The sequence below is a fragment of the Cnephaeus nilssonii genome, assembly GCF_951640355.1.
Source record: "Cnephaeus nilssonii genome assembly, chromosome: 9".
In the NCBI taxonomy this organism is placed as follows: domain Eukaryota; kingdom Metazoa; phylum Chordata; class Mammalia; order Chiroptera; family Vespertilionidae; genus Cnephaeus; species Cnephaeus nilssonii.
Genome location: NC_137080.1, coordinates 88,724,699 through 88,746,078, shown reverse-complemented (window position 1 = coordinate 88,746,078; position 21,380 = coordinate 88,724,699). Strand labels below are relative to the sequence as shown.

At 44.1% G+C, this 21,380-nt stretch overlaps 1 protein-coding gene across 1 annotated transcript in view; it reads left to right on the top strand.

Moving 5' to 3' along the window:
- Window positions 1-21,380, top strand: part of DNAH8 (dynein axonemal heavy chain 8) — a gene marked incomplete at its 3' end in the record, with an annotated part of 261,455 nt that overhangs the window by 158,569 nt on the left and 81,506 nt on the right. Inside the window, exons 55-66 of the mRNA XM_079779684.1 lie at window positions 1,407-1,570; window positions 4,276-4,468; window positions 6,131-6,253; window positions 7,906-8,036; window positions 10,262-10,415; window positions 11,711-11,875; window positions 13,089-13,315; window positions 15,095-15,213; window positions 16,822-16,925; window positions 18,578-18,754; window positions 20,490-20,657; window positions 21,101-21,316. Of these exons, the coding sequence (XP_079635810.1) occupies window positions 1,407-1,570; window positions 4,276-4,468; window positions 6,131-6,253; window positions 7,906-8,036; window positions 10,262-10,415; window positions 11,711-11,875; window positions 13,089-13,315; window positions 15,095-15,213; window positions 16,822-16,925; window positions 18,578-18,754; window positions 20,490-20,657; window positions 21,101-21,316 (1,941 nt within the window). The remainder of the gene's footprint in view (window positions 1-1,406; window positions 1,571-4,275; window positions 4,469-6,130; window positions 6,254-7,905; window positions 8,037-10,261; window positions 10,416-11,710; window positions 11,876-13,088; window positions 13,316-15,094; window positions 15,214-16,821; window positions 16,926-18,577; window positions 18,755-20,489; window positions 20,658-21,100; window positions 21,317-21,380) is intronic.

The following is a 21,380-nucleotide window of genomic DNA, read 5'->3' as shown; positions in this document are numbered from 1 at the left end:
ATAAGTAAGTTTTCCTCCTCTGCCCACCCCCAGATAAACAGCCTTCTTTATCTATATTTTTTCAAATCACCCGTCTTCACAAAACACACTTTTAATCCACTCGCTGTACATCGCTTCACCTTCATATTGTTTAACATAGCTCTAAAGGAGAAGCAGGTCCAAAAAGAAGGGAGTTGGCAGAAATTAAAGGGAAATACTAGAAGAGAAGGAAAGAAGCAGGTTAATAAATGAGCAGCAGAGGGAACGAAAGGCACTTACCTAATCCTCTTTAATGGCTGCTCCAGTTGCTGATGGCTGTTTTACAGCAAAGAAGGAAAAGCAGCATTCTCATGGCCTTGTCCCTTTATTTTTGCATATTTGTAACGTAAGTGTATGATTTACATTTTAGCTCGGCATGGAACTGAGCAAAGAGGGAAAGAACACTTCTCTTCTTTCTCTCTCCTTTGCTGCCTGCTGTTTTTAACTTCCACTGTGAATGAGCCTGTGAAAATCGCTCTCCAAACTCGATGGGGGACTAGTTCAACAAAGAGAGGAATCATTCCAAGAGGGAGTGGAAGGAAACGGATGCTCCTGAGCTCAACCTGTGGAGTCTGCTCTGTTTCTCCGGGATTATAGCTTCGCTTTGGAAAGCAATGCTGATGATATCAATACACTCTCCTCATGGCGAGCAGTGCCCTCCATACCTGCTACACCTCAAGTTCATCCCCACCTGGGCATGGTTACAGCTGTGCCTGTTTAGATTCTACAAGTTGGTAGGAATACTAAGTAAATTAGTGTTCAAACAAACAAACAAAACCCAGGAATACCACCTAGTACTAACAGCTGCACATCAGACTAGCCTGCCGATTTATTCCAGGTGTGCAGACATATGAAAGCCTGTGGACTGAGCCTGGGTCCCCTGCGTGGAACTTAGGTTTCAGTATGCAGATATACATGTGGAAATACAAACTCATGAAGGCCCCTGACCAGACAGTCTACAGAACATAGTCATTGTTGACGTGAGAAGTGAACCTGGTGACCAGCTCACACCGTGTTTTGTTAGGACCTATTTCCGAGGAACACTAAGGAGGTTCATGATGACCAGGAATGCTTATTCCCACAACTCACATCATTCTTAAGAAGTCAGGGGAAGTGACTTGTTCAAAGCCAACTAGTGGAAGTAGAACAGGGGCTGCAATCTGCATCCCGTGCGTCATGCTTGAATCCCTCCCATTCAAGGGCTTATGTTCCTTTACATTCTACGGTGGTTTATGTGTTTTCTCCATCAGCGCTGATGAAAATATAAACTTAACGTTGGTTTAATGCTCAGCCTATTTAATTTATGGGAAATAAAATAGTTCTGAAAACAGTTCTACTTTTAGTTTATCTGAAAAGTGAATGAGTATCACTTTTTTTTTTATCTCTAGGTGAAGATGCTGCCAACTCCTTCTAAATTTCATTACATTTTCAATCTTCGAGATCTTTCCAGAATTTGGCAAGGGATGTTAAACGTAAGAGCCGAGGAGTGTAATTCAATCTCTGTTCTCCTGTCACTTTTTAAACACGAGTGCAACAGAGTCATTGCAGACAGGTGTGTATCACAGCGCCTGCGTTCAAGGTGCTATATCAAAGTTTATACAGTCACTCTCAATGGTTTGGCTCCCTGGATATAGTGTCGGCCTGTGGACTGACGGGTCCCAGATATGATTCTGGTCAAGGGATCTTACCTCACTTGCAGGCTCGGTCCCCAGCCCCGGGCTCCAGCCTGGTCTCCAGACCTGGTCAGGGCGCATGCGGGAGGCAACCAATCCATGTGTCTTTCTCACATTAATGTTTCTTTCTTTGTGTCTCTCCCTCTCCCTTCCATTCTCTAAAAATCAATGGGAAAATATCTCTGGTGAGGATTAACAACAACACAAAAAGTTTATACAATAGATTAACTCCTGCATGTCTGCTCAAATCAGTAGAGCAGGGTGTAGTGAATCAGTAGAGTAAGGAGAAGTGAATCAGTAGAGTAAGGAGTAGTGAATCAGTAGAGTAAGGAGTAGTGAATCAGTGGAGTAAGGAGGAGTGAATCAGTAGAGTAAGGAGGAGTGAATCAGTAGAGTAAGGAGGAGTGAATCAGTAAGGTAAGGAGGAGTGAATCAGTAGAGTAAGGAGGAGTGAATCAGTAAGGTAAGGAGGAGTGAATCAGTAGAGTAGGGAGGAGTGAATCAGTGGAGTAAGGAGGAGTGAATCAGTAGGGTAAGGAGGAGTGAATCAGTAGGGTAAGGAGGAGTGAATCAGTAAGGTAAGGAGGAGTGACTCAGTGGAGTAAGGAGGAGTGAATCAGTAGAGTAAGGAGGAGTGAATCAGTGGAGTAAGGAGGAGTGACTCAGTGGAGTAAGGAGTAGTGAATCAGTGGAGTAAGGAGGAGTGAATCAGTAGAGTAAGGAGGAGTGAATCAGTAGAGTAAGGAGTAGTGAATCAGTGGAGTAAGGAGTAGTGAATCAGTGGAGTAAGGAGTAGTGAATCAGTGGAGTAAGGAGTAGTGAATCAGTAGAGTAAGGAGGAGTGAATCAGTAGAGTAAGGAGTAGTGAATCAGTGGAGTAAGGAGTAGTGAATCAGTAGAGTAAGGAGGAGTGAATCAGTAGAGTAAGGAGGAGTGAATCAGTGGAGTAAGGAGTAGTGAATCAGTAGAGTAAGGAGTAGTGAATCAGTGGAGTAAGGAGTAGTGAATCAGTAGAGTAAGGAGGAGTGAATCAGTAGAGTAAGGAGTAGTGAATCAGTGGAGTAAGGAGTAGTGAATCAGTAGAGTAAGGAGGAGTGAATCAGTAGAGTAAGGAGGAGTGAATCAGTAAGGTAAGGAGTAGTGAATCAGTAGAGTAAGGAGGAGTGAATCAGTAAGGTAAGGAGGAGTGAATCAGTAGAGTAGGGAGGAGTGAATCAGTGGAGTAAGGAGGAGTGAATCAGTAGGGTAAGGAGGAGTGAATCAGTAAGGTAAGGAGGAGTGACTCAGTGGAGTAAGGAGGAGTGAATCAGTGGAGTAAGGAGTAGTGAATCAGTAGAGTAAGGAGTAGTGAATCAGTAGAGTAGGGAGGAGTGAATCAGTGGAGTAAGGAGGAGTGACTCAGTGGAGTAAGGGATAGTGTCTTAATTTTCTCTGTGGCATCTGAAGCATCAATGCTGTTTCCCACCTGCTAGTTGCCTTAAAAAGATTGCTGTGCCACCTTCAACAGGACATCTTTTTAAATGACCACATTATAAGAGAGTTGATAACATTCCAAGGCAAATTTTAGTTATGTACATTTTCTAAAAAAATTGGAGCTCTGTGTAGTTTTGGGGTGAAATCTGGTACATAAACCCAATCATCCTTCTGAGCCTGTGTCCCCCTCTGTGAAACGTGGAGGGTAATGTCAGTCTTACAGAGTTGCAAAGGCCACCACTGTGTCTCACACACAGGTGACATTTGTCCAGTGTTAGTCACCACCCTCCTCTCTCCCCCCTGATACTGTCAGTCTGAAAAGGGCCTTCACGCACTGTGTCCACATACCCAGAAAGAGGACGTCCGCCCACACTGACCGTCACTTCTGCATTCTTATTGCAAGTTTTAGGCACCTTTGCCCTCACCCAGTTGACTCACTTGTATTGTTAAACAAAACAATTATTCATGACACTGGTTAAAGCCACTGTCATGACAGGGAGAGGGATTGCTGCTGTGGGGCTTTGCGGTAGGGGGCAGAGGCTCAACTCCAAACCCAACAAGGAAAAAGTGGGAGTTTATAGGCAAGTAACAGGATCAGGGAGGTCGGCAGGTGGAAAATCAGCAAAAGGAAACCTCAGGTATAAGGGGATTCTGGCTAAATGGACCTAAATAGGATTCTTGCAGGCCAGGTGATCAGATGTTACCCCAGGGGGATGAAGGAGAATGTGGAATTTGGTCACACATGAGTGTGATCAGATATTGGGGGTAGAGGATTCTGGCTAAATGTACTTAACAAGATTTGTGCTAAAATCGGGTGATGCAAAGAAGGGCATGGAAGTACCAAAGCTGAGGATAAAGTATTCAGAGGAGCCTAAGTCTGGTCAAGGAGGGACTCTCCTCGTCAGTATTTTCTGTAAGTAACACTGTCAATGTTATAACTCTGTTCGATGGGTTAGGTCCTTCTTATCAGAAGGCAGAACACAGTGTTCCCCTTTTCTGACGTGATGGAGGTGCGGGATGGGGCCAGAGGAGGTGGAGAGAGGTAGCAACCACGCTCAGTGAGGAAAGAGGCCTCCATGTTTGTATTTTCACTCCTGGTCTCTTCTTGCAGATTTGTAACACCCGAGGACGAGCAGTGGTTCAATGCACATATTATTCGTGCAATTGAAGAAAATATCAACTCGGAGGTGACAGCGTATATTCATCCTGAGCCATACTTTGTAGATTTTCTCCGTGAGATGCCTGAACCGACTGGTGATGAACCTGAAGACACTTTATTTGAAGTGCCCAAAATCTATGAACTGGTATTTATTTTCACCCTTAAAGAGAATTTTTTGAGGATCACTCACTTAACTAGAAATTTCTCCCTGTAACGGAGCCTCGCCATGGAGTCACTGTAACTTCTACATTAATCATGAGTTGTGATTCATGTCATCATACACAAAGTGTAAAATATTTCTTTCAATTAAATTTAGCAGCTATCCCATGAAAGTCAGGTGCCTGATGCCTGATCTTATCACTAGGATGCCTGACCTTATCACTATTATTTAGTACTAGAGGCTCAGTGCACGGATTCGTGCACGGGTGGGGTTCCTTGGCCTGGCTGGTGATCAGGCTGTTGGGGTGGTCTTGCCCAGTCCTGATTGGGGCCAATTGAGGCTGGCCAGCCTGGGGGAGGGACCGCGGAGGTTGGCTGGCTGGAGGGAGGGACTGCAGGAGGTTGGCTGTGGGAACGCACTGACCACCAGGGGGCAGCTCCTGCATTGAGCGTTTGGTCGACCGGTCATAATGGTCGATTAGGCTTTTATATATATAGATTGGTTTTGTTGTAGGCACTGCAACAAAATGGCAAAAAGAAAATAGATGTAATTATCAGATGGGGAAAAAATACCATTTTATTTGCAGATGATATGATTATCTCTTCATATAATCCAAGAGAATTTAAAATCTCTTTTAAGTGCTAAGAGTTCAGTAAGATGACCAAGTATGACATAAATATAAAACTCAGTAACTGTCCTCTATACCAGAGGTTAGCAAATTATAGTCTATGGGCCAAATCCAGCCGACTGCCTGTGTTTTGTTAGATTTGCAAGCTAATAATGATTTTTACATTCTTAAGTGGGTAGGGAAAAAGCAAAAGAATAATAGCATTGTGTAATGTGAAAATTATACGGACTTGAGGTACCAGGGTTCATAATACAGTGGTTTTGGGACACTGCCATGCCCACTTGTTTATAAATGTCTGAGAGCTTTCACAGGAAAGGGGCGGAGCTCTGAGTAGCCTCCAGAGACCACATGGCCACAAAGCCTACCATATTCACTGTCTTGCCCTTTACAGAAAAAGTTGCCAACTCTTGCTAACAATCACAAGATGGAAAATGTAGCATAAAAGTATTTCATTCAATAGCAAAAATATGTAAAATACCTAGGAATGAACATGATAAAACTTTACTTGATTAAATGACTCATTAGGCTTCCTAAATTAATGCATGGGTTTAATGAAGTTTGAAACAAGACTCCAAAGGGCCGCGAAGTAAGTCTGGAGTGCATGTAGATCAAGAAATAAATGGGGAGAAACAATTTGCAAAGTAAATACGTGAATATTTATTTCAGAACAATTTGACTATATAAAGAATGTGAAACTTCTGTATATTTTTAAAAATGCATAAACAGTATTAAAAAGCAAATAAAAACTGAGAAAAAATATTTGTTATATTCCAACCTTCATTACCATGGGTAGGAGTGGATGCTGCAGTTTTTGAAGGCAAAAGTCGGGAATAATTTCATATTGGAAAGTTGGGTTTCAGGCCCCTGAAAATGGAAATAATTAAAAGTCAACTAATCCATGACAAATTTTTAGAAATGCAATAAGTTTTAAAAATGTGGAATTACTTTGGAGTGTCTTTACAATTGATACTTTTGTAAATTTTGGACCTTACCTATATTTTTCTCTCTTCTCACCACAGGTGCCATCCTATGAATTCCTGTCTGAAAAACTCCAGTTTTACCAGAAACAGTTCAATGAAATCATTAGAGGAACATCTCTTGATCTGGTCTTTTTTAAAGATGCAATGACTCATCTTATTAAGGTTTTAACTGTGGACTGTTTACTGACATAAATAGAGCATGTAAAAGCTTAGTAAATTGCACAGATAAAACTCTTGAGAGAATAAATATATAGTATCAGGTAGCATATAGAAGAGTGTCCTTAAATTGGGCTCGTTCACTGTCTCCGAAAACAAAGGCTTAATTAGAAATCCCTTATTTGAATTCACCCGTATGACAGAAGGCGTTTTTTCCAGGGCAAATTGATGGGTTTTGTGTTCAGAGCTTTGGACACACTGAGTCAGTTTTACCTTCCTACACAGTATGCTGGAGAACCTGTGAAGAAATATTCCCTCCTTAAATCATATTTTGACATAATGGGAATTCTGTTCCTTGTAGAGGAAAAGTTGATGCTTTTAAAATGTCCATCTCATGACAGGATTACAGATGAGGGGACGACTGATGGGGAAAGGGATAGGGGGGAATATAGGGCTGATGGAAAAGCAGAATCCAGCTAGAGGCAGCACCGAGGAGAAGGGTGGTTTGGTCCAAGTCTGGGAGGCCACAGAGAACAGTCGTTTATTTGTATAATTTGTAGATCAAAACGGAGTTTCTCCAGGAGTCAGAGCACAGAGTAGAAAGGTGATAAAGAGGAAACATTTAACTCTGTTTATCATACAGGGTGGGGCAAAAGTAGGGTTACAGTTGTGAGTATGTGAAACAGAGTTTATTCTTGTGTTATTGTTTATTCATTACGGCATTATTTTCCATACAAACAACTGTACAGTTGTTGTCTGCAAAGTTGGTGAATTTCTAGACGTCCTAGGGCTGTTTCTCGTTTCACAAGTAATTCTCGAATACTCCTGTGGCTAGTTCCTGGGGGCCTGGGACTGTGTTCTAGGTGCAAAACCTATAAGGGATTAACGTATTTTCAAATATAATGATAGAATTAATACATTACTAATCTGACAGCTATAGACTTGCACTGAAAATTACTGTTACTGGTGATAATGAAGTTAGTTATCCATCTAAACTTTCTTCCTTGCGGTGACGGTAAGGTAAAAGGCAGCTTTTTAGCAGTGTCTTCCATTGGCCTGCATTAGACCTGAACCACTTATCCTCACTGAAGAAATCAACCACAGAAAAGCAGCACAACACTAGAAAGACTGTTTCTCTCATCCTTCTACAAATGCTTTCTGCCCCCATTGCAAGTAGAATTCTGATACTTTTGAAGAATCTTCTTTGGGAGAGATAAGATAGAGGTAGTATTTGTGGTAGAGCTAGCTGTTAGTAAGTCAGGTGTTAGACTGGTGAGTAATAAGCCAATGAGTCCACACTTTGTGCAGATAGGCAAACGCAGCTCCACCATCCATTCGTTTGAAAAGTAAAAAAAAATAAAAAAATCACACACACATACACACACACACACACACACACACACACACAGAATAGTTTTAAAACAGGACAGGAAAGATAATTTGGTCTGTTTTTCATGATGAAAATATAGATGGGCAGGGAAATAATTTGAATCAAAATCAACACGAACTTTAATTTTTTACATTCTGAGATATATCATAAAAGGAAAAGGTTTAATATAGCCTGGCAGTATATGGTCAAATCTTGGACCCATTTAGTGCAAGGATAGGAAAATGGTTAAATTCTATTTTCAGATAAATGCTGTTTTATTTCAAAACAGATTTCACGAATAGTTCGAACATCATGTGGAAATGCACTGCTGGTGGGTGTTGGTGGGTCAGGAAAACAAAGTCTGTCGAGATTGGCCTCTTTCATAGCCGGGTATCAGATATTCCAGATAACATTAACCAGGTAAGATAATGTAAAACCAGGCAATATGTTTTTCTATAGTTAATTTCTCTGGGGTATCAAAAGTGGTATCTAACAGTCACCGTGTCAAAACTCTCAGTGGAGCTCAGCTGGTGTTGAGTGTCTACCTATGAACCAGGAGGTCGGGGTTCGATTCCAAGTCAGGGCACATGCCTGGGTTGCGGGCTTGATCCCCAGTGGTTGGCGTACAGGAGGCAGCCAATTAATGATTCTTTTTCATCATTGGTGTTCCTCTCTCTCTCCCTCTCCTTTCCCTCTGAAATCAATAAAAATATTTTTAAAAAACCCACAACTCTCAGTGGAATGGATGGTGCAGAAGCCATGTTGCTTTAAAGAAGTGAAGAAGCAGAGACAAGTTTAGAAACTCCTCAAGAAGCTTAGCTATGAAAGAAACGAGAGGAGAGGGGTCAGGACCTAGAGAGGGGTGTGTTGTGAATGTGTCCTTATATCACAAAAACAATACATAACAGTCCATTTAATTAAAAGACTCTCTCTCCCTCTCCTTCCCTCTCTCTCTAAGAAATCAATGAAAAACATTAAAACACACACACACACACACACACACACACACACACACACATGCAAACAAACAAAAACAGCAAGTGGCTCTGAGACCTCAATGCCTGGGCCATTCAGAGACTGGCCAATCAGAGAGCGTCTGAGAGCAGCACCCGCACGGCGCCCCTGCAGGAAGGTGTGGCTGGGCTCTGCCCACAGGCGCCGCGGCATCTCAGCAAAGCATCTCTTGAATGAATTTCCATCTTGGGATTTATTTTAAAGGAATGTATGTTCTCTGTTTGATGGAATTTCTCTTGCCAATGAAAACAGTTGAATTCTATTTTCAAATACATTCTATTTCATTTCAAAACAGACTTCACTGATAGTTCAAACATCATGTGGCAATGCACTGCTGGTGGGTGCTGGTGGGTCAGGAAAACAAAGCCTGTCGAGATTGGCCTCTGGCATAGCCGGGTCTCAAAGACTCTTTACCCTCAGCGGAGGGCAGCTAGCTGATGCTCCCAGTGTAAAAATCAGCTCCTTGTTCATCTAGGTTCACTTAAGCTACATCATCTCTAATGCCCACAACAACCTTTTCAAATAGGTATTCCCTTCGTTTTTCAGATGAGGAAATGGGGCTGAGGAATGTGAAGGAACGTTCCTTAAGCTGCAGAAAGGGGATTTGAACCCAGGCCTTTCTGGTTCCGAGGCCCATAGTCTCCCCAGTACACCCGTGGCTCACATGAAACTCCCTGTTCCTTGCACTGTAAAACAGCCTTCAAGTGAGGTTTCCTTATGGTCTTTGTCTTCAGCTTACTCATGAAGACTTACATGCGCACTCGAGAAAGTGTCTGCTTCCTTTTCACACTCACACCAGCTCTGGCAGCACACACATTTAGTAGGAAACAGCGGAAACAGGAAAACAGAGACCAAGGTCTTCTTTTCATAATCTGTAACCACACAACGATGGCATTTCTGTTATTGATATCACATTGCATAATGCATCTTTTCTGTAGGCTTTTTCTGCATCTAGCCACTCAGCAAGATGCACAAATTACCACTATGTATCCTTTGTCACTAATTTTATTTATAATTTATCTTTACTGTTTTTATCAGTCCAAACTCATCCAAGTTTCAAATTTGTTTTAGATGCAATACCTATTCGCCCTCAGGCAAAATCTGTTGCTGAGGACTGTTCTCATATCACATATGAAAGTTCATTTCCCTGTCCCAGTTATTCTTCGTGAGTCACTGATCGTCAGGTCCCCAGTCCTCACTTCTTAAGTTAAATAGAACGTGTGTTTGGAACCGTAACATACAGCTATTTCATGCTAATCTCTGTGGTTTTAAGAATATATATTTTGATTGATTTTTAGAAAGAGAGGAAGGGAGAGGGAGATAGAAACTTCGATGAAAGAGAATCATTGATCGGCTGCCTCCTGTACACCCCCTACTGGGATCCAGCCCGCAACCAGGCATGTGCCCTGACCGGGAATTTAACTGTGACCTCCTGGTTCATAGGTTGACGCTCAATCGCTGAGCCAGGATGGCCAGGCTAATCTCTGTGTTTTTAGTGGACATTGTTACTTAATATCTCTTGCAGCAGGTGCAGATTTATGCTCTAATCATCATGGGCTTTATTGAATTTTGAGGTAAATTATGACTATATATGTTGTAATTTTAATTTTTTTTACCACTTCTATTTTTAGGTCTTATAATGTGAGTAACCTAACAGATGACTTAAAATTTTTATACAAAGTTGCGGGGGCTGAAGGAAAAGGCATCACCTTCATCTTTACTGACAATGAAATAAAAGATGAGGCATTTCTAGAATATCTTAACAACCTGCTGTCTTCAGGGGAGGTAGGTCTCAAAAGTAGAGGAAAAAAACTCATGTTTTTTAAATGTACATTATATTTGAATAGAAAAAGCAGTGACCCTTCAGCAACCGTTAGCAAGTGAGGCCGATGATTACACGTTTTTCATTTTAGAAGTGATTAACATATGAGATTTGGTCAGTTTTTTTGAAGTTCCTGTGAAATTAATGCTGCCTATCTCGAGATTTTTGTGTGTGCTTTGTTCCATTTTAAATACGATTGCTTAGTTATCTCTTTAGTCTCCAGTGTGATCCTATAATTTATTTCAGGAGTAGCAAAGTATCTATCTATCCACCCACCCACCCACCTCCTTCCCTAATAGGACGAGAAGGGTTGGAAGGGTTCCGTGAGCTGTAAGAGTGTGAAAATATAACCGCTTCTGATCCTACTTTATCAGCACCATCATGACCCCTCTCACGCGTGGTACTTCATTAGCAGGACTTGTGCATCACATTTATGAAAGCAACACAGTAGGGAGTCACGGCCAGATCAGTAAAGACAAAGACACTTTGGGTGGATCTGGAGAAATCCACGTGCAGGCTGTCTCTGTTCCCGCCAGAGGGCCATTGGGTGTGCTTCTCCTGCAGCAGCAAAGAGCCACCCACACGCGCTGTCCTTCAGGGAGCCTGTCTGGGGCTCAGAGGCCAATGCTGTCATTGGCGCTGGCCAAGTAGTCACTCCCTGCCCAGCCACGGGTGCCCAAGTCACAGACTCCCGGAAGGAACGCAGATGTTCACCGTCTATCCCAGGGTTGGCATCAATAGTTTGGGTGCAGTGGAACAACCTATCAGTTAGCAATGGGGGAGACATTTCGAAGCCAGGGTCCCAGAAGCCAGCCCCTCGCGCACACCCTTCCTAACATCAGGCTGCGCTGTTCACGCTTCCCTGTGCTCTGGTGTCTGTGGATGCTGGCTGGCGATGAGCTGGTTAACCAGCTTGGGGCCAGAATTGAGACTTGACAGTGACTCAGGGAACAGAGGGCAACACTGGACATGTTAAAGGCATGATCACCGTGGCGGAGAGAGCGAGTTTTAGTGATAGCTATTTGGACAAAGGGAAACATAATTTGCTCCTGGTTAAACAGCTCAATCTGCTCAATAAATAGTTGTACTCTTGACCATCTCTGGCAAACCAACAGTGTAACTGTGGAGATGCAGAAAGAAAATACGAAAAAAAGACGACATGAAGGGGGTGGGGGGAGGGGAAGAGGACCAGACTCTGGCAGTGAACTGGCCGTGGGAACGCTGAAAGTGCAGAGCACTGTCTGTCCATTCCTTGAAGATCTCCAACTTGTTTGCACGGGATGAGATGGACGAGATCACCCAGGGCCTGATAGGGGTGATGAAAAAGGAGCTGCCGCGCCACCCTCCCACCTTCGACAATCTGTACGAGTACTTCATCACGCGGTCCAGGAGGAACTTGCATGTGGTGCTCTGCTTCTCTCCCGTGAGTGCTTCTGCGGTTATGTCCACGTGGGAGGAGCTACTGGTCTAAATGTGTTTAGGCAGTTTGTTTACCTTCTCTGATGAGATGATTGGCTCGGAATCTAACATTTGTTACATTGAAATAAAGTTAACCCTTTACTACCGACCAATCTCCATGGACCAAAATCTCATAACAGAGTGTAATAATTTAAGATTTCATCTCATGAGAAATGATTGCATAGGCTACAACTTTCATCACCTAAAGACATAGATGATTTGACTTGGAAGGGATGTGGTGGTGTAATCTTGTCCAGCTCTACCTCCAATCCAGACACGCCAGCTAGAATGTCCCTGATGTACGTTTGGACATCTGTAGCTCACTGCACTGTCCACATAGTAGCCAGTGGACACGTATGGCTATTTACATGTTGATTAATTAAAATGAAGTGAAAATAAAAATCCATTTTTTTGTCCTACTTGCCCCATTTCAGATGCTCAATAGCTGCACGTGGCTGGTGGTGACCATGCTGGACAGCACTTACTGAAAATGTCCATCTCCCCAGACAGTTCTGTTGGTCAGCTCTGCTGGGGAGGGGGGGGGGGAGCTCACTAATTTACAAGGCAGCTGCTTCATTTCTAGATAATGTAATAGCCAGAAGGTCTTCTTTACAATCAACTGAATTTGGTCTGTCTTCTCCCCCGTGATGCTGTTTCTGTCCTGTAAAGTGATCCCGACCCTCTCCCACACACAGCTCCTCATATTTGGAGAAAGTTTTTGCAGACTCCCTAAATTGTTTCCTTTTTAGATCAAACACCTCCTGTTCCTTCTGCTATTCCCAGTTGCTCTGAGGTCCAGGCCTTTCATGTCCTGCTCGCCTCTCTGTCAGTTTCCTCGTACTCTTACGAGGTAGATCCTAGAATGGAATCCAAGAATGCAGATGTAGTTTTAGAAATGGGAAGAGTGTGGAAATATAACCTCCCTTCATCTGGACATTTTATCTATGTTTTTAAGATTTTTTTATTATTGATTAAGGTATTACATATGTGTACTTATCCCCCCTTGCCCCCCTTCCCATTCATGCCCTTGCCCCCCCTGGTTGGACACTATTAATGCAGCCCAAGAGTTTTAAAAGATTGTGATGTCACACCACTGACTCAGCATGCACACACATGACTCTCTCTAGCCGAGTGATAATCTGCTTGTGTCTCTAATGCTTCCGACTTTGCTGTGATAGGTTGGCGAGAAGTTCCGCGCCCGGTCTTTGAAATTTCCTGGCTTGATATCAGGTTGCACCATGGACTGGTTCAGTCGCTGGCCCAGGGAGGCGCTGGTCGCCGTGGCCTCCTACTTCCTTTCAGGCTATAATATCGTCTGCTCCGCTGACACCAAAAGACAAGTTGTGGAGACGATGGGCCTCTTCCATGACATGGTTTCGGAGAACTGTGAGAGTTATTTCCAGAGGTAGGTGACATTGCATACGCACGAGAGCTGCAGGACCACGAAGGTCACGCCTGGGAGGAATCGCCTGGAACGTCCGGGAAAGGGCTCGCGCTGGCTGAGCTCAGGGTCCCAGCGGCTCTTACATTTTTTCTTGCTTTGATTTTCTAGTGATTATGTAAAGGGTAGTAAAAAACAAGCTTTAAAAATTAACTAGTGTCCATATTCAAGTACCTCCTTCCTTCTAGGCCTCAAAGTAACACATGCTTAATGAATCACTTTATTTTGTGTACTTAATTTTTTTTTTCAGAAATAACTATTCATCACTAGCCATTTAAAATTAGTTTCTTGTTCAAATGCATTATTTATTGTGATTAAAGAAGGGCGCTGCTTTAAAGTTTCATCACTGCCTTCTGTTACAGGAACACTTAGGTTTTGTATTTGCATCACTTAGTCTGATCAAGTGATGCCTGTTTCATCATGTTTTTAGGCCAAATAATTATGAAACAAAATTGTAATTGACTGTAGGAGAAGCTACGCACTAACAGCAGCGATGGTGTTCATATGTGAAAGCTGGTGTCAACAGTTTAGAAATACACCTCCCTCCCCCCAGCACGATAGTCTCTGCATACGACTGACAGATGTGAATGCCGCTGGGCCAGCCTGCACTTCTGGAGCAGTGGGCTTCTCCCTCAGGGTTACGGTGTGGGCTACAGGGGTGCTGGACCCGCCAGAAAGACCATGTCTGTTCTTCTGCAGAAGGACTCTGGGTTCCATCTCACTGATTTTCCAGGGGGTCCCTGTCTCACAAAGGGTATGAGAAACTCTACCTAGACCACCCCTCCTGAACAGCCAGTTGTAGATGATCTTCTGGTGAGTTTGTGTGCATTCATTCTTACTGTTAGGAAGATGTTCCTTCGACCTCATTTGAACTCCTCCTGCTGCTGTTACCTGTAGAGAGACATCCTCACCTTCAGATAGCTGCAAACACCTCTGTCTATGTTTGAAAAACTTGGTGTATTTGTCATATCCTCTCAGGTGGTAGAAGTTTATCCTGAATGTAATATTTTCATAACACTGTAACGATAGACATCTATAGGCCAAGTTCTTAAAATACTTTTAATGTTAAAAATCTCCTGAATGACCAAAGCGCAAAATTAATCTAAAAATGATTTTATGTATGTGTGGAGTTCTTCTCTGACTTGAGTTTCTTCCGTGTAAAATTATTATTTGTATTTATTTCTATTGTTAAATATAATTACTTTGCTGAAGCCCATAAGGAGGTGAGTGTTGAATCAAACGTGGCTGCTTTGATTTTAAGGGCTGCCCAGGGAGTGCGGGTGTTCGCCTCTGGGGGCCCACCAGCTGCTGCCCAGCTGTGAAGGGGTGTGCAGCCTGTATCAGTCGAGTGAAAACAGCCCGCCGTACAAATTCACTTCAACCACCTCACTTATCCCTGATATCTGCACAGAGTCTTAAAGTTTGCAAAGTGCATTTATATATTTTTTATCTTCACAAAATTCTGGCAGGTATAGAGCAGTGATTTTTCTCTCTCTCAGTTTCCCAGACGAGGAAACAAGCCCAGAGTCGGGTAAGGGAGGAGTGAAAGACCCCGAAAAAGTCCAGATAGATATTTAATGGTCTCACCATCTCATCTCCAGGGAAACCATTCACAATCCCTGCCTCCCTGCCAGTGACTCACTCTCGGGACTTGCCCCGATTTCCTGTGGGAAGAGCAGGGGCTCCGACCTGTGTGGCAGCCAGGGGATGCAGAGACGAGCTCACTCTGTGTCTCCCTTTCAGATACCGCCGGAGAGCGCACGTGACTCCCAAGTCTTACCTCTCGTTTATAAACGGTTATAAAAACATTTACACGGAAAAGGTGAAATTTATTAATGAGCAGGCTGAACGGATGAATATTGGTAAGCAGCATGGGATCTGTACGGGCTTGTTTGATAGGGATCCTAATCTTTTGTTTGGCGGATGCTGCTGTGATTGAAAATGAAATACGGACTTCATTGTTAGGAACGGAGTATTTGCTGTCAAGAACTGGGCGGAAGGAAATCCAAGCAGGTGGCCTGTTTTTTTCTAGAACCATTCCTCCCCCCCCCCCCCTTCAACTCCGGGTCCACCGGTTGGGCAGTGAGTGACCATGGTCACTTGGGGAACAGCCAGCTCTTGGGAACTGACCACAATTTCAGTTTCCGGTTTCATTGCAATGTCCTTCAATTTGTATAAACTTGGTGAAGTTAATGCTTCTCAAACTTCTAACAAAGGAAAAGGCAAAACAGCAACAAACAAAAACAAAAAGAGAGAATTTACTTGAGTGATGGTTTTCTGAGTGTTCAGTATATAGAAGTAGAAAAAGTAGAAATTGGAATTATTATAGGTCCAGAAAGCATCTGACCCAAACACTCCAAAATACCTTAGTGCTGTCCTTTTATTTCTCCTACACAAAACCGGGTCCCAGAGCCTAACTAAGTTCAAGGGCGGGAAGTTAAGTGATGCTGGGAGCAGCGGGAGAAAGCTCCTCGCTGTCCTCGCCCTCACCTTCCCGCAGCGGCTCTGCGTGATGCTCAGGACCAGCTCTGTGCTGAGCCCATGTGCTGGCTCACAGGAGCCAGGGTTAGTTAGGTATTGTATGATCTGGTTGTTAAACACAGCCTTTATTAAAATTAAATTACATTAACTCACAATTAAATAAAGTATATTAAAAGTGAAGGCAAAAACTACTCAAAACGTCTCACTTCTGAGTTATTTTTACTCTGTTTTGCTATTATTATTGTTCTTGAGGTTATATCCATTCTACCTGCATGGTAGAAATATCACAGCGTGCCACTGAGAATCTCTCGGTAGCTTGAAACCGGCCACGTGGGAGTATTTACACCATGGACACCGAAAATATACAAATGAGTGCTTCCCCTCCCCCGTCAAGAGACCAGATGCTAAACATTCACTGAACACCTCTGCCTAGAACCCAGCTGGAACGTGAGAAAGCTGGCTGGTTGTTGTCCTCTCCAGCGTTGAAAGCCACAGAGCCAGGCGCACAGATTTTAGCGGTTATTTTTGTTTTTATAGTGAAGAGGACAACAAAAACGTTACCAGATGATGTGTCTCATTTGCCATCTCTGTGGCAATAGGATTCAAAGGAAAAAAAAAAATGACAGCCACAAAGTGTTTGCAAGGCCCAGGGGAGCGTGGGTTTGTCAAGCACGTTTCTCGACTGATGTCTGTCAGGCAAGTCCAATGACTGACGTTCTCGGTGCGGCCCTGGGACTTCCCTTCGGTGTGGCCAGATGATATTCTTCCACCAGAGCGATTTCCTTCACCCCCTGCTGAAGCTCTCAGAAATATGGCCAGGATTGTTGCTCCTAGGATATGGGCATTTTTAAAGCCTTTGTCCGTAACTAATTACCTGGTGTTTGTTATAGTAGTTCTGTGGTGCCTTGTAAGTAGTAAGTGTTGGATAAATATTTGATGGAGAGGTATTCATAGACTCAGCAAGCGTGTACATATGTGCGTTTGTAAAGGTCTCGACAAGCTCATGGAGGCAAGCGAATCGGTTGCGAAGCTCTCGCAGGACCTCGCCGTGAAGGAGAAGGAACTGGAAGTGGCGTCTGTGAAAGCAGATGAAGTGAGTTTGCATTTGTTTTATCCCGCGCGGTGAGGGACATTTTTCCAAAGTAAAGAAAAAGCGTTGAGAAGCTTACAGGGTATAGACTTAGACTATTTCTGGTAAGATAATGTTCCCAACGACCATTAGGTACTTTGTTTAACTCACACCAAGGCATACCTGACCTATGCCATCCCACCGGGTCTAAGGCTGTTCCTTCTTCTCTGGCTCTCTCTTGTTCTCTCCATCTGTTTATGACATTTCTGCTTGACTGTAGTTATATTTGGTAAGGTCCCTGCATACTCTAGGTTTCTTGGATGCCCCAAGTCTCATCTGAAGTTTGTGTCAAGCGGGGGGGAAAAATAAGAGGAGGAGTTGGTGAAGTTAAAAAAAAGGATACTCCTCCCAGGGGGTAGGGATATGGTGCTGCTCCTTTATCTACGCCCCCCCCCCCCACCCCTCAGGCTGTGTCGGCTTCCCCTCCCTGAGGGCCAGGCAGGAATTGACACTTAAATCTTGACCTTTATCCAGTTGCTGAAAGGAGAGAGAATCAAGAGAGGCACTTAGCAAAGTTCTGGTATATGGTAGGCACTTAGCAAAATATGAGCTATTTTTATTGTTATTTACATGAGGCTTAATATGGTTTCTGATCTTATTCCGTTACAATTACTTACATACAGTAGAAATACCATTTTTCTGTAAGGTTAAGTATATATATATATATATATATATATATATATATATATATATATATAAGCCTAAGCGACTGTTATGACAGAATGACCAGTACAACCAGAATAACCTGAACAACCAAATGACCAGTCGCTACGACATGCACTGACCACCAGGGGGCAGACGCTCAACGCAGGAGCTGCCCCCTGGTGGTCAGTGCACTCCCATAGTGGGAGTGCTGCTCAGCCAGAAGTCGGGGCTCACAGCTGGCGACGCAGAGGCGGTGGCGGGGGTGGGTGCGGCCTTTTCCGCCTCTGTGGCTGTGCTAAAGAGTGGTGAGAACGCCGAGCACTGAGCCGGACAGTGCCCGGCCTGGTTCGGGCTCCTCCTCAGCCTCCTGCCGCTTCACTCACTGCTACATCCCTAGGGGATGTCTGAATGCCAGTTTAGGCCCGATCCCCGCAGGCCAGGTGGCTGGGACACCCCTCCCTCTCACCCCCCCCCCCCCCCGCACAAATCTGTGCACAGGGCCTCTAGTTTATATATTCTAAGCCTGAAGAAAGCTTAGGAAATAACAGACTGCAAGGACTGCTCAAAGGAGTTACTTTAATACACCTTAAAATATAGATGACTCAGCTCTGGCCTGGTGGCTCAGTTGGTTGGAGTGTTGTTCCATGCACCAAAAAGGTTGCAGGTTTAATTCCCAGTCAGGGCACGTACCTAGGTTGTGGGTTTGATCCCTGGTCAGGGTACATAAGAAAGGCAATGGAATAGTATTTCTCTCTCACATCAATGTTTCTCTCTCCCTTCCTCTCTCTCTAAAAATCAATAAAAGCATCTTTGCGTGAGGATTAAAATAAGCATATATATCTTACATGGGGAATAAACTTGCTCTAATTCATGTTTTACATTTTAGTGAATGAATATTCTCTCAGCACTCAAATCTGTAAATGCTGCTCAGAGGTTTCTGTTTGCTCTCATGTGCTTCCTCAATTTAACAGGTGTTAGCAGAAGTCACAGTAAGTGCTCAGGCTTCAGCCAAAGTGAAAAACGAGGTGCAGGAGGTGAAAGACAAAGCCCAAAAAATTGTGGATGAAATTGACAGTGAAAAAGTAAAAGCTGAGAGCAAACTCGAGGCCGCCAAGCCTGCCCTGGAGGAGGCAGAAGCAGCCCTGAATGTGAGTAGCGCGTTGCTGTCCCCCCTACACAAGTCCGAGCAGCACCAAGTTCCATTGCGTGAAATAACTGCAAGTTCTGTAATCACAGAACTGAGTCTGGAAACAATCTTTTTACAGATCAAGTTTTCCAAGTTCAAATTCTTTTAAGTCTTTACGTCCTATAGCCTACTATTTGCATCCTGTAAATCTGCTTTCCATGAGAACTGAGAACCGTACTGGTGATTAATGCCTAAGCCATGCCTAAGGGATTCAGATCACTTAGGACCCTGCTCAGATTGTCATGAGCCCCTTTGACATCCCCCTGTGGTTCCCGTTGCTCCCAGGATAAGTCCCCAGCCAGGCGTCCCGGGCTCTGAGGGCACAGCTCTGGAGGCAGGCACACCTGCATCTGCCTGTCAGGGCCACCACTTCTTAAGTAAATTGACTTAACTTCCGTGGGTCTCCATGGGGATTGTAATTCCTCACTGACCCTTGGAGGGTCAATGTAAACGTTAAAAGTCATGAGTGCCGTTTGCTGGGCACGTGGAAAATACTCGATAAATATTAGTGCTGCTGTTGCTGCTGCTGCTAAGCTGGTTTCTCTCTTTTCCTTGAACTCTCGTCGTCTGTCCCCACACAACATGACCAGACAAACAGAAAAAGCTCTAGGCCTTTGGAAGAATCATGGTGTTTAAATGAGTCTCTCCTCTGCCAGGAATGCTTCACCTAACCTCCATTGCCTAGTAAGAGTCAATCTTCAAGACCAGGCTCAGACCTCATCCCGTCCAGAAAATGTTGGTTCTCCCAGCTCTCCTTTATTTTCCCATCACCCCCGTGCTTCTGTTATGACAGATGATCCTAGTTTAGGGTAATTGAGTTTTCTCTCTCTGCCTTGGAAAAATATGAGGACAGGGCTATTTTTGTTTGTTTGTTTTATATGGGAGAATGGCTGTAGTTGTTATATGAATAGATTTATGATAATCACTTAATAAAATTGTGACCAGGGCACATTCTTCATCCCCACTCCCTTTATGGATTCCATGATGACACACAAAACAGAGGGAGAGAGAGAGAGAGAGAGAGAGAGAGAGAGAGAGAGAGAGAGAGAAAGGTATCACTGAATCAAATGGGTCTTAGGAGACTTTCTTGATTTATGGGATGTCCCGGTCCTTCTTGCCTTGAATGTCTGGTAATGACTTATTCCAAACCCAGCTCACATACAGAAACTGTCAGAAGACATCTTCAGGAGGCATGTGTTATAATACCTTCTCCTGTCTCCTTTGCATTCCTCCCCTTCCATGGTAGGGCAGCCCTCCAAGTGCAGGCCGGAGGATGCAAATAGTAAGCTATCTGCTCCTCAGGCCTGGCTCCTCTTTGTTATCCACACAGAAGACAGGCTCTGTGCTTTGAAGATGCAAGTTATCTAAATGTCACCCACCATTGAGGCTTGTTGCTAACAAAGGCCTGTGTGTGTGTGCGCGCGCGCGCAATGAATGGTAGTGATATTCCAAGGAACTAGTTGAGGGCAATAGAGGGGGGAAAAACACTAAAATAAACAAAAATCCTAGAATCACAATGAAAGAGCTATTAGGAAAAAATCTTGGAATGCAGACCCTTAAGGAGATAATGTCAGGGTTTGGGGAGAAAATGCATTTTAAAATTTTCTGCTTTCACTATTTAAAAGTATTAGATTGCCACATGGCTATGAACGCTACTCAACAACAAAAAAAATATTGATTCCTCACCCCCAATACAGACGATCAAACCAAACGATATTGCCACGGTCAGGAAACTCGCAAAGCCCCCGCATCTTATTATGAGAATCATGGACTGCGTTCTGTTACTCTTTCAAAAGAAAATTGATCCTGTTACTTTGGATCCAGAAAAACCTTGCTGCAAGCCGTCCTGGGGAGAGTCGCTGAAGGTAAGTGAAAGCTATTTTATAGGCCCCGTGCGGCACTTGGGTGTCCTCAGCCCGGACGCCGGATACAGAACACACAGGCTGGCCGGTGAGAGTCGACCGCTGCGTATTGAGTAGTGTCTCTTAACCTGCATCTCCCAGAAAGTAAGTAGGGAAAGAGGTTTAGGCTGAATGCTTGCTTTCTGCACAATCTGTCCGGAACCGGTGGCCAGTCCTGGCAGTCCTGAGGTCAACCCATTTACTAGTAAATGCACCCCCTGGGCAGGAAGCTGGGGGAACTTTGACCTTTAGAAATGAGAGGACAGTTTGCGGTTCACAGATTTAGGCTGACCCCTGTCCTCGCCTTGATTTGTATGGTGGAGCCAATGGGCTGTTACTGTTTGGAGCCGCTGGCTGGGGAGCAGGCAGGCCTCTCCTTGCAGCCCTGCGGGCGTGGTGTTTTGCAGCTGATGAGTGCCACGGGATTCCTGTGGAGCCTGCAGCAGTTCCCCAAGGACACCATCAACGAGGAGACGGTGGAGTTGCTGCAGCCGTATTTTAATATGGATGATTACACTTTTGAAAGTGCCAAAAAAGTCTGTGGGAATGTGGCCGGTCTGCTGTCCTGGACACTTGCTATGGCAACGTTTTATGGCATCAATAGGGAGGTGCTGCCTCTGAAGGTACGTTCCCCTCCTTCTCCCAGGAACGCGGTGCTCAGTAAAACCAAGGCCTCGTGTTACTGCT